This window comes from Carcharhinus amblyrhynchos, chromosome 11 (assembly GCF_965287045.1).
Source record: "Carcharhinus amblyrhynchos chromosome 11, sCarAmb.v2.hapA, whole genome shotgun sequence".
NCBI classification, from domain to species: domain Eukaryota; kingdom Metazoa; phylum Chordata; class Chondrichthyes; order Carcharhiniformes; family Carcharhinidae; genus Carcharhinus; species Carcharhinus amblyrhynchos.
In genome coordinates, this window is record NC_137334.1 from 55,335,968 (window position 1) to 55,349,391 (window position 13,424).

Genomic DNA, 13,424 nt, shown 5'->3' on the forward strand with positions numbered 1-13,424 from the left:
ATCAGCCATATCCTCCACTTGCATGATTAGTTCCCCTTTTTGGTCCATTCTTGGCCCTACCTCTCCTCTTACTATCCTTTTTCTATTCATATGTTGATTGTAGACTTTTGGATTCCCTTTCATGTCACCTATCAATCACACACTCTCTCTTTGCCTCTATGATTTCTTTGCTCACTTCTCTGAATTTTCTACATTAACCCTGTTCCTCACTTGTATTATCATTTGCATCTTTTTACTGCCTCATCTTGCCCTCTTTCTGTTTCATCATCCAGGGAGCTCTGCTTTTGGTTGCTTCATCTCTGCCCCTCATGGGGATGTACTTTCACTATCTCCTCTTCGAAGGCAGGCCACTGCTCCATTATAATTTTGCTGCCAATTTTATATTCCACAGGAAGTCAAGAACACCAGAAGTAGGGGCAGGAGCAGACCATGCACCTGTCAAACCCGCTCTGCCATTCAATATGATCATGGCTGACCTTGGGCTTTAGCTGCACTTCTCTGTCCACCCCCATGATTCACTAAGAGACCAAAAATTTGTCTATCTCGCCTCAAAAATGCAGCACCTTAACCCTCTGGGACAGATCATTCCAAATATTCACAACCTTTGACGACATATCTCCTTATTTCAGTCCTAAATGGCCGATATCTTATCATGAGACTGTGCCCCCATGGTTCAGATACCCCAGCCAATAGGAACAATTTCAATATGATGAGCGGGTCTCCCAGGGAAGAGGTCCCCACCAGTAAGGTCTACAGGCATGCTCAGAGGACACTGAGGCCCTCCCTGGGAGGTTGGGGGCGTGGGGGGGTAGGTTGCCCAATGGCAGTACAGATAAGCGTGGGGCCAAAGGGGGGCAGGATGATCAGTGGTGGGAAGGGGACCCACTGCCACACTGCAGTGGGATCGGGGTGGGGGGAGAAGGAGGGCGGCAGCAGCGGCAGAATGGATGGAAGAAGGGGACTAGCCATGGTGGGGGGGACTGGCAGCCTGGGAAGATATCAGCAACAGCGGGGCCAGCGATTGGGAGGCTGATGACGACAGGGCCAGAGTGCATTGTTTCCATCGTTATTTATCCAATGATAGCCACAGTCTCTCCAGCAAAGTGATCCCTGTGTTTCCAAACCAATACCTCTGGCATCCACCAATATCTTTCCTTGGCCATCTCTTCTTCCTCATTTACTTTCTGCCCTTTTGCAATATCATCCATAGACACAAACCCATAGATAGATAATCAATCTCTTCAAAACCTTGCTTAATCAGATCACTGTCTCTATGTTGTCAGCCTGGAAATTCCACTACCCAGCCTTGAATAAAGTATGGTCTCCTCTATTCAAACAATGTGAAGAATGAAAAAGTTATCTGCAGCACCTATGGACGTCAATACTCTCAGAGCCAATCTTACCTTCTCCCCAGCTACTGTTACAGCTATTTGAGTCCATATTTAGCTTCTCACCCCATGTACTCTCCTCAACAAATATCACCTATTTCTACATTAGCATTGCTGCCTCACAGCGCCAGGGTTCATTTCCAGCTTTGGGTGACTGTCTGAATGGAGTTTGCACATTCTCCACGTATGTGTGTCGGTTTCCTCCAGATGCTCCTGTTTCCTCCCACAATCTAAAGATGTGTAGATTAGGTGGATTGACCATGCTGAATTGCCTTTTAATGTTCCAAGATGTGCAGGTAGAGAGATTTGTGGGGTAAACATGTGGGATTACAGGGATAAGGACTGGGTATGATGCTCTATTATAGAATTGGTGCAGGCTTGATGGGTCGAATGGCCTCTTGCACTGCAGAGACTGTATGATTCTACCTCTTTAGCATTTGCCACCTCTTCTTATGTTAACACATCTGATGCTGAAACCATCATCCATGCCTATATCACTTCCAACTTTGATCATTCTATTGCTTTCCTGGTTGGCTTTCCATCTTTCACATTCTATAAGTTTGAGTTCATCTGCTGTCCATGACCTATTTCACACCAGATGTCACTTATATATCACTCCTTTCCTTACTGACCAAGTATGCTAATACTAGTTGCTCATCCTCGTCTTATATTCTTCCATGACCTCATCCTTCCCTATTGTTCCCTCTTGCTCTTCAATCCCCCCCCCCGCCCCCCCAAACCCTGATTCTGGACTTCTGTGCAACACCCCTCTCTTCGCCCTACCACAGGTGAATGTGCTTCAGTTGTCAATGTCCCAACCTCCGCAATTCCCTTCCTAACCCCCCAACTTCCTTCAATACACTCCTCAGAACTCATGTCTTTGATATGCTTTTTGACAATCACACTCATATAGATTTCACATACCTCTGTGAAGTGCCTTGCAATGTTGCTCTATGCTAAAGATGCTATAAAAATTCAGAGTTGTTTTATCCGTGACCAAATCTGAAACATTTGCTGCAATGTTGCATAATATCTTGTATGAAATGTACATTCAACGATTTTGAAAAATATTTTAGAAGGGAAACAGTACCATTTTCTTTGCATATTTCTTGAGCTTTGTTCATTGTGTAGCCATTTCCAGGAGTTGAAATGAAAGTGTACCATTTGCTTTCAAATGGAATCCATGAAGCACCAGAATCGAAATCACAGTCTTGCAAAAAGAAAGAATAAAACTTTATTACATCCAGCTTTCAAAATCACAGATTTTCAACATTAGTTTCAGGAAACCCACTACACTTGATAGCAATCAGCCAATTTTATAAGTTTGCATGGTGTGTTCATTGTAACCTACTTTGTAACCTACATTGTAACCACTCCATATTTTCTCCCCTATGGTTATCAGGGATAGAATTTCATGATTGTGGTGGGGGGGTCCCACGCACTGACTGGAAAACCAAATCCAATCCCTCCCCCAACTCCCGACAAGCTATTTTCAGGAGGCACTTACCTGTTCGTTCTTGGATTTCCTAGCTCCTATGAGAGAAATTTCTTCCCAGAAATCCTTCTGCAGGGCAGATATCCCACTTACAGAGAGCTGCCGCTCAATCAGAAGCTGGCAGCTTTTAGAACTGGCACTGCCATTGGGAGCAATGCCTCTTCTCACAATATGACTAAGTACAGGATCAATGATTGTGCTCCAGGAATAAGCTGAGAGTGGCGGCTTCGCTGGGTTCAGACAGAGCGTTTCTGGTGAAGGGGGATTGATTTGAAGGTTTGGGATGGGAGGGGTGTCTTACTCTGGGTCTTTGTGTCCTCACCAGCAGTTGCCACCACCCAGGAGAGACACCATCTCCTTCCTTATTATATTAGTACCTCCTAATTGTCTACATAGTCAGCACAAAAACTACTCTGCAAGTGCACACAGTATTAATAACGTTAATGGATTTTTTTTCACTTCTTTCAAGGGATCTGAGTAACAGTGGCAAGTCAAGATTTTTGTTGTTCATTCCTAATTACCCTCAATGTGGTGGTGAGCAGCCTTCGTGAACAGACGCCTCTGGTGCAGTTAGGGAGTTCCAGGATTATGATCCAGCGACAACAAAGGAACAGCAGCATAATTTCAAATCAGGATGGTATGTGGCTTGGAGAGGAACTTGCAGAGATTGCAATTCTTGTGTGTCTGCAGCCCATGTCTTTCAACGTGTAAAGGTTGTGGGTTTGGAAGGTGCAGTTGAAGGAGCATTGCTAAGTTAGAACCACAGAATCCCTACAGTGCAGGAGACCATTCAACCCACTGAAACTGCACCGACTCTGAAGAAACATCTTACCCAGGCCCTAACCCCTGTTCCTTTCCCTGTAATCCTGCACATTTACTATGGCTAATCTACCTAACATACACATCTTTGGACTGTGAAAGGAAACTAGAGCACACAGGAGGAAACCCACACAGTCACAGAGAAAACGTGCAAAGTCCACACAATCATTCAAGGCTGGAATTGAACCTGGGTTCCTGGACCTGAGTGTTACTGCAGTGCATTCTGTAGATAATACACATTGCTGTCGCTATGTGTTGTTGGATGAGAAATGAGTGTTTAAGGTGGTGGAGTGCCAACCAAGTGGGCTGTTCTGTCCTGGATTGTACTGAGCTTCTTAAATGTTGTTGGATCTATATTCATCCAGGCAAATGGAGAGTATTCGGTCACACTCTTGACTTTTGTCTTGTAGATAGGGAGTCTGGGAATTAGTTGCTAACTGCAGAATTCCCAGCCTCTGACCTGCTCTTGTAACCACAGTATGTATGTGCTGGTCCAATTCTATTTCTGGTTAATGGTAACCCCCAAGATATTTTGTATTTATTAGTGTCATAAATAGGTTTACATTAACAATTAAGTTATTGTGAAAATCCCTGACTTGCCAGACTCAGATTCCTGGTCAGGTACACTGAGGAAGAATTTAGCATGGCCAATGCACCTAACCAGCACGTCTTTTTGGATTGTGGGAGGAAACTGGAGCACGCAGAGGAAACCCACACCGACATGGGGAGAACATGCAAACTCCACACTGACAGTCACCCCAAGATCGGAATCAAACCTGGGTTCCTGGCACTGTGAGGTAACAGTGCTATCCACTGTGCAAACGAGATAGGGGAATGGATTTATCATTGTTCTAATGTGTTCTTAGCATAGTTGTGCCGTTTTAATTTAAAACCTTTTTGCATTTCACTCTAACTTTGTAATGCACAAGAACTACAATTAAAAAACCATCACACTCCAAAGATGTCCACTTAGTTTACACAATTTGAAATGCACTGACACTGCTAAGTGACAGTCAATTTGAGCACTGAAAATGTTCCACAAAGTACGAGTGACAAAATGACTAACTGATCCGTTCATGCTGACATTACTTGAGGGAGGATTTTTGGTTATGGCACCAGGAGAACTTAAATTTTCTTCTGAAAGTACCATGGAATCCTTTCCAACAACAGGCATCAATATGATGGCACCTTTGTCAGAACAGTGTTTACTTGATGCTGAACCGCATTGTCAATCCAGATCAGAGTTCTCAGTTGGGAGAACTGAGAGAAGATTTCAGAAGATCAAGTTGGTTTGTCTCATTAGTCTCCCACTAATTGGTTTCTCCCTATCAGTCGTCTTCTGTGCTCTCCTATCTATTGACAATCAGAATAGTGTCCAATACTAAAACTGTGTATGTGTTAGCTCTCATCATTAGATGCCATTTTCAATGTGGTCAGAACAAGTTCTTCCAACAAGTATCACTGGCTTCTATGGATTTATCTCACCAAGCTTTTTTTCAGCATGTCTACATTCATTGTAGCCCACTTGCTGGTTTTAATGATAAGATAAAACAGTGAGAGTTAGGAATTCTTGAAACCACAATTCAATGCAGGAAAATCAATGAATAGTGTTGCAGGAGCCAAGGTAGCAAGGCTTCCTTTCAACCTTTTTCCTTTCTTCTCTTACAGAAACCAGCCCTTGTAGGTTTGAAGTCTGTTACTTAATTTAGAAAAAGAGAAATCTTTTTCCACATTTAAGCGATAGGCGAGTTGGGGAGGGACATCATTAATGGAATGCTCATGTGTCAGGTGACCTTCAGTGGGGAGGGTCAGAGAAAAAGGGACTTAGTTGGTGGTGGTGAGGTGGAGGAGGTCGAGATTGAAGTGGTGGAGGCTACCTCGCTAAATATTTTTAAGACGCGGGTTGATGGGTTTTTGATAAGGAGAGGGGATTAAGGGTTATGGGGAGAGGACGGGAATGTGGAACCGAGCCACGACAGATCAGCCATGATCTTATTGAATGGCGGGGCAGGCTCGAAGGGCTACATTGGCCTACTCCTGCTCCTATTTCTTATGTTCTTATGTTCGAGTCAAGAATAAAAGGCATGGAAAGAAAGACTGGCCAATCTCTGGACCTGCAATAACGAGTCAGGATATAGTGTGATTCTCTCCTTTGTCTTCAGTCTACGTTCATACAATAGCAGAATGCATTATCATGGGTTCCCTTCATATCCAGACTCCAACCTTTATACTGATGGCCACATTCTTCTCTGATGGATGGGTAGGCGTGGTTTGGCTGTCTATATCTTTTGAGTGATATGTCTGACTATTCGTGAAGTAGTAAGAGGAGGAAAAGATTGATGGTGACAACGTTAGGTGAGTACAGTGGCAGACTGTCTAATTTATTTCTGGTTCTCTCTGATGTGGTTAATTTGAATCACTGGCTTTTATGCCATGTTGGGATTTGACAGAATTCAGAAGAAAGTTCTGTTTCCAAAATGGAGGATGTGAATTTGGAATATTAGTCCAGTTCAATACAAAAAGGGGACACAGTGAGCACTGTGTATTTTGTTCCTAATTCACTTTTTGGTAGGCAAATGGTTGGTGGAATGGAGCAGACCTTAGGCTGTGAAAGGCACATAAAAATTTATTAAGTCCTAAAATTGAATTATGTATGGCGCTACTTCAGGAGCACGAAAAATGACAACACCACTAAGGTAACTGTAAACACACATCATTAAATACATGCCTGTTTTGAGCAAGAGGTCAATGAGAGCGTGCTCTCCACCCCGGATGAACCTGTATCTGGGGTCACCATTACAGATGTCAGAGCAGCCTTCTCGAAGGTCAACCCAGAGAAAGCCACTGGCCTGGATGGAGTACCCAGACGTACACTCAGATCCTGCATTGACCAGCTGGCTGGGGTAGTCACAGGTACCTTCAACCTGTCTTTACAACAATCTGAGGTCGCAATCTGGTTCAAGAAGATGACCATCATCTTGGTGCAAAAAAGCCAAGCGGCAGACCTTAATGACTATTGTCTGGTGGGATGGCTCTGACATCCATCATAATGAAGTGCTTCGAAAAGTTAGTCACGGCACAAATCAATTCTGGCCTCCCGAGTTGCCTGGACAAACTACAGTTTGTCTAGCGCTGCAACAAATCCATAGTTGACACCATCTCCCTGGCCCTGCACTCAACCCTGGAACACCTAGATAACAAAAACATCCATGTCGACTAAAGTTCACCCTTTAACACCAATTTTCCTATGAAACTCACCTCTAAACTCCATGGCCTGAGGCTCGGCTCCTCCCTCTGCAGCTGGATCCTGAACTTCCTGACCCATAGGCCACAATCAGTATGGATAGACAATAACACCTCCTCCATGATCATCCTCAACATTGGTGCTCCACAAGGCTGTGTTCTCAGCTGCCTACTATATTCATTGTACATCTATGACCGCGTGGCCAAATTCCCTCCAACTCGATTTTCAAGTTTGCTGATGACACCACTGTAGTGGGGCGGATCTCAAACAACAAGACTGAGTACAGGAATGACAGCCAGAATCTGATGAACTGGTGCAATGTCAACAAAAGGAAGGAAATCGTCATTGACTTCAGAAAACGTAGTGAAGGACATGCCCCGTCTACATCAATGGGGACAAAGTTGAAATGGTCAAGAGCTTCAAGTTTTTAGGTATCCAGATCACCAACTTGTCCTGGTCCCACCTCCTTGCCAACGCTATAGTTAAGAAAGCCCACCAACGCCTCTACTTCCTCAGAAAACTAAAAGAAATTCGGCATGTCCGTTGTGACTCTCACCAACTTTTACAGATGCACTGGCTGTATCACAGCTTCGTATGGCTCCTGCTCTGCCCAAGACCACAAGAAACTATAAAGAGCTGTGAACGAAGTCCAGTCCATCACTCAAACCAGACTCCCACCCATTGACATCCACTACACTTCCCACTGCCTCAGAAAAGCAGCCAGCATAACTAAGGACCCCATGCACCCCAGACATACTCCCTTCCACTTTCTTCTGTTGAGAAATGTCTGAGGACACATACCGACTCAAGAACAGCTTCTTCTCTGCTGCCATTAGACTTTTGAATGGACCTACCCCGCATTAAGTTGATCTTTCCCTATACCCAAGCTATGACTGCAACACTACATTCTGCACTCTCCTCTTTCCTTTTCTACGAACGGTATGCTTTGTCTGTATAGTACCGAAAAAAACAAAACTTTTCACTGTATACTAATACATGTAACAATAATAAATCAAGTCAAATGATGCTCCCCTCCCCCTGCCCCACACACACAGATCACAGAACTTTCTTCATCAAGTTTAACCCTAAGGACTGAAGAACTCTTCAATGGTGAAGGTGAGTTTAAAAAAAACTACATTTGTCTTGCAAATCAAGGAAGTATGAAGACTGGTATTTAAGTTTTGGTTTCACTATACCTCAACTACAGGATGTAATTTTGTGCAGAAGTACTGTCAAATGATCTTCAAATGCTTTCAATTACAAAGATATGTATTCAATGCTGGTAATAAATAAAAACAAGCAACATTTTGACCCACTAAAATTCACAATGATTGCTTATAAAAGCTTGCAGCCTCATCCTACACATCAGTGCAGAAAATTGCGAAAGCAAACAAAAGAAGTGACATACCATTGCTAAGGGATTGATAATACAGTGTGCCATTGAAATTGTAAGGAAAACATTTGGAGATCAGAAGGCCAAGGAACCGGGGAAAAAAACAATGTCAAATGACATTGTCAAAGGATGGATTGATTTAATGTCAGAAGACAGTTTTGCTGTGCATTGATCAACTCAGAGGCAATAGCTTTGTTAAACAACTTGATGAAGCCATTCTAAGATTTCTAAGATGTATCATTTGTCTATGTTCAGTATGTGTGGTGTAAAGAAAATGTAGACGACCTATTTTGTAAAGAGTTCAAGACAGCAAAGGGTCGGTAATATTTTCAAAACATCGGATGAATTCATGAGCATTGTTTTTTTTCCCACCAAACGATATTTGCTGCAAAAGATATTGGATCAGATCTTCTTGGTGTCTCAGCACAGCACTAACAGTCATTAATTTTATTAAATTCGAGCAACAGATTCCAGATAGTCTGCTGGCTTTTGAGGAAGATGTGCAGCATATTTCTATGCTCATGTTTACAGAGTTAACTTGGCTATTATCAGGAAGGGCAGGTACTTTCTTAGCTGATTTAAGGAAGACTTAAATCAGTAAGGAAGGCAAATTAAAAGCATTGTTCACAGGCACACTCTCTGACCTGCCTAATTTTCTAGTATACCTGTTTGTAAAGTAAGGAAATCTTCCCATGGGGGCCTAATTTTCTATTTGATTAAAAGGGCCAAAAATTCTTAATTTGACAATGTAAATTCTGATCTGTTTTCTGAAACAAAAATAATGGCCAGAGACTGAATTTATTTCAGGAGGCTAAGGAAATTTGACATGTCTGCTACGACTCTCACCAATTTTTACAGATGCAACATAGAAAGAATCCCTTCAGGATGTATCTCAGCTCGATGTGGCTCCTGCTCTGATCAAGACTGCAAGAAACTACAAAGGATTGTGAACATAGGCAAGTGCATCATGCGTCCCATTCACTGACTCCATCTACACTTCCTGCTGCCTCAGAAAAGTAGCCAGAATAATCAAGGATGCCATGTATCCAGGAAATATTCTCTTCCACCTTCTTCCAGCGGGATAAGATATAAAATTCTGAAATCACGCATCAACTGACTCAAGAACAGCTTCTTCCCTGCTGCTATGAGATTCTTGAATGGACCTACTTCATATTAGGTAGATGTTTCTGTATACCCTAGCTATGACAGTAACACTACATTCCGCACCCCTTCCTTTTCTTCTCCTTTATGTACTCTGAACGGCATGTTTTTTCTGTAAAGTGATCAAGAAACAATACTTTTCACTGTATCCAGTACACATGACAATAACAAATCACATTTTAAAACAAAATCAAGCACAAAGCCTTCAAAGCAAACTGGCAGGCAAGAAAGATCTTTATATTTACATGTCAGAAAAATAAAGCTGAGGACTTAGAGATACCAAAAAGAGAACTATAACCTCTTCACTATCTTGGATAAGGAATTCCAGCTTACTAAACAATGCTAAATTACAGTAGTTGGCCATGTTGTTCAGAGCGGATCCAAAAGTATCACCAGAGTGGGGATGCATAAATTTGACAGCCAGTTTCACAAAAAAGATAATGAGGTGCTGTGGTTTAAAAGCCTTATTGAACAGATGGTGGAACGATAAAAGGATATGTATCCCTTTTTTTGTAATCACAGTCACCTTGCGCCTTGGGCCAAACATCCATCATTTTCACTTGTACAACTCTTTAGTGAAAAACTTAGGATCAGACACAATACTATAATTGCTCTAAACTTCACACACTGGGGAGTCAGTCTAATTTGTTTCCTAATTTGGTTCTTCCCAATGGAATTACCAAGCAAGGTCTTTGTAGTCTGCAGAATCCTCATGAAATCTGTTTGTCCCAATATGTTTTTGGGAATGGGCTGTGGGTGGAGTATCACTGCATTTAGTTACATATAAAATTTGCTTTCTGAGATAGATGCATCATAGACATGTTTATTTTTTTTTGTAGACAGGCTTAGATTGTTAAAGGCATAATGACTGTGCTATCATGCCATGAAAAATCTCCTTTACCATGACCAAATCCAGATACTGGTTTAGAAATGTCGATGCAGAGCAGAATTTTGCTTCCTCAGAAATGTACACAGAACCTTTTGCACACTCTCTCTCTTTGGTTCAGGACAGTCTGTACCAGTCAGCTTTGATGCATCAAGTCCAAATGCAGACTTGCTCTGAATGAAGCTCCTAGTTCTGGGATGTCATTTTCAGTTCAGAGTCCAAAGATACAGGGAGAGGTGGGCCCAGTTAAAAATATCAGTGACTAGCAGCGTGACCACACACAGTGTAAGGGATACCTTCTTCAGTATTCTCTCCTCTTTGTCCTTGCTTTCCCGCATTATTGCCTGTTTTGGGGTGGTTTCCTATAGTTCGAAGAACATTTCACACAACAGTTGCTGGTGCAAAACCAATTAACAAGAGCACTCAACTACCCTTTATTTCTGAAGGATATCTCCAACCAGAGACAGCAACTTTAATTTTGACATGCAGCCATGATTGGATGGAAGAGAGAACAAAGCATTGGCTAAAGCACAGAGAAGGAGTTGGAAAGTGGCACCAGGAGAAATAAAACACACAAGGGATGTGATTTAAGTAAAAACCAAGATCAAAAAGAAGAAATGGCTGCCTTTCTGTTCTTGTAAAGAACTGATTGGTTTATAGCCACCATGTGATATACCACAGCCAATCAGCAACTTCACAGGCTTACTAAGTAGTACAGATTTATTTTTACCTATAGAAGATAAGCTGCTTTTCTTTCGAAATACTGAGCAAATAAAAGTGTTACTTTGACAAAGCAGCACTTTTAACTGGGACGTTGGTTGTTTCTGTTTAACTTTTCGCAAAAGGCAAAATTCTTCTGAAGATAGTGAATGAAATGCAAAAATATTTTGGAAAAAGGCTTGTCAGGATCAGGGAAAACTTTCAAAATTCAAATCAATACAATGCAACCCTTGATTAAGAATTAAGTGTTTACCCCGAACAAAATTGTTTGGCCTTTAGAGGGCGACAAATATAGCCCTGCCTACATTAAAGTTTTTTTTAAAAAACGACAAATGTTTGTGTTAGTTCTTTTTAAGAGTCTGTGAAGACCATCTGGCGAAGTCACTAAGAAATAAAACTCTGCTAGGCTTCATACCGGGATTCTGAGAAGATAACAGTTCAGAGCAACTCCGGATTGAAGTGTAAAGAGAATTTGTTGGAGAATATCTCCCCAAACTTACACATCGCTTCATCCTAACTTTCTGACTCTTCCATCTAACGGGAAGTAGAAGGGGGAAAGCTTCGAGTTCGAAACTCTCCGAAGTTTTATGAAGAAATCAGAAACAGCGAGCGAAGGGGAGAAAGTCAGTTTAAAACTCACCCGCTTGGGCTGAGGGAGACACAGGAGGAAGGCAGCAGGCGACCAGGCACATACAGTACAGAGCTCCAGTCCTCCTAACGTCCATGTTTAAAACTCTCACCCCACTGTCTGAAAACAGATGTTAGGAGCCCATAAGCTCTAACCTCGTGAACATTTGAACTTTAAATGCGTCATGTTTGCGTTGCAAAACGAACTGGCAAAAACAGAAGCAGCCGGCCGAGCTCAGACAGCGGCAAGTGGACGCATGACAATGCAAGCTACAGCCAGCACACCTCAATACACATCCACTTATCAAGCTACACAAAACCTGCCTCGATTTTAACATACCACTGTGCTGTCAGATTATCAAGCACCAGAAAAAAATACTGAAACAATCCAAATGTGGTTGCAAATGGGAACGAACCTTATATAAGTATTCCAAAACTAAGGGTTTAACCTAAAAAGAAAAATAAACTTGTGACAAATGTGATGGGCCGAATGGCCTCCTTCTGCAATGTAGTTCTTTATAATGTCTCATGAAGAGGTTTCAAATGTTGTAGGGTTGAAGAATAACTGTATTAATAACTAAGCATATACAGGATAGAATCCTGACCAGGTGCTATCTTCAATCTTACTTCCATCGCACTCACCACGACCTCTACTATTACCATGTGACTCCTCCACATCATAATGTGGGTGGGAGTGTTTCCCCTGTCCCACATTAACCCTTATAGTCCCGAACAGCCTAATACTACACTTGCCCCCAAGCCTTTACCCAAATATATTTACAATCATATTTACTTGCAACCCCTTCTGCTCCAAATTTCTGACTTTACAGATCCAGATCTGGAGCCTTTAGGACTCTTCCAGTCTCATTCTTTTCAACTTTGAAGGAGTGGTAGTCTCAACTGTTTCTGGATGACTTTGTTGGTCTGGAGTTGAAATTGCAGTACTTAATGTTGCAATTATTTGGGTTTCCACCTTCACTTCGCTCAAATGTATGATAAGGATTTGTCATATGGAATGAGGAGCAGACTTTTCCTGTTCCCACTTCTGGGGTATGCATCAAGTGAGGCCTTTGTTGATTTTTATCCCTCAGGACAATGATGCCTCTCTGTCAAGATCCCTGATCCAAACCTTGTTACCCCTGTTTAACCTGGGCATATTTCTTCCACTCTAAGTGGAAGCTTGTTGTCTGTCGGACTGTCCTTGGTACTGAACCTCGTAATTATCTCATGGTTGGTTGTCAGGGACTGACTGATTTCTTTGGCCTCTTTTAGGTCAGATGTTGGCTTCTTTTATGTGATTTCTTTGGCAGCTTGGGTGTGAAGTTTTCTGCCCCGCCAGCAGCTCCGATGGGGCAAATCCACATTGTAGTATGGTAAACCTACATGTCAAAAACACGGTTGGAATGTCATCATGTTTCATCAAGAGTGTTTTAATAACGTGGACACCCCTTTCTGCCTCACTGTTAGATTGTGGATACCTTGGGGAACTGGTGAGATTTTGAAATCAGTAATTCCTGCAAAATGAGTACAATATTCATTAGTGAATTGTGGACCCTTGTCGGACACTACCTGGTCTGCGATGTCATGGATCACCAAGATTTCTTTCAATGACTTAATGACCAACTCTGTGGTCATTATGCTTATCCTTCATTTGGATCCACCAAGAGAAATAGTCAACAATGATGAGGAAA

General features: G+C 42.2%; 1 protein-coding gene across 3 annotated transcripts in view; it reads right to left on the reverse strand.

The window, feature by feature from the left end:
* Nucleotides 1-12,255, reverse strand: part of LOC145350147 (CD302 antigen-like) — a 42,326-nt gene extending 30,071 nt beyond the window's left edge. Inside the window, exons 1-3 of one of the 3 annotated variants that reach the window (XM_080199142.1) lie at nucleotides 12,150-12,255; nucleotides 11,747-11,854; nucleotides 2,479-2,598 (exon numbers count right to left, since the gene is read on the reverse strand). In XM_080199142.1, the coding sequence (XP_080055268.1) occupies nucleotides 2,479-2,598; nucleotides 11,747-11,831 (205 nt within the window). In that variant the 5' untranslated portion in view covers nucleotides 11,832-11,854; nucleotides 12,150-12,255. Of the gene's footprint in view, nucleotides 1-2,478; nucleotides 2,599-11,746; nucleotides 11,988-12,149 lie in introns of those variants that run through there. The other 2 variants (XM_080199144.1, XM_080199141.1) reach the window with 2 other exon arrangements.
* Between the last annotated feature and the right edge of the window lie 1,169 nt (nucleotides 12,256-13,424).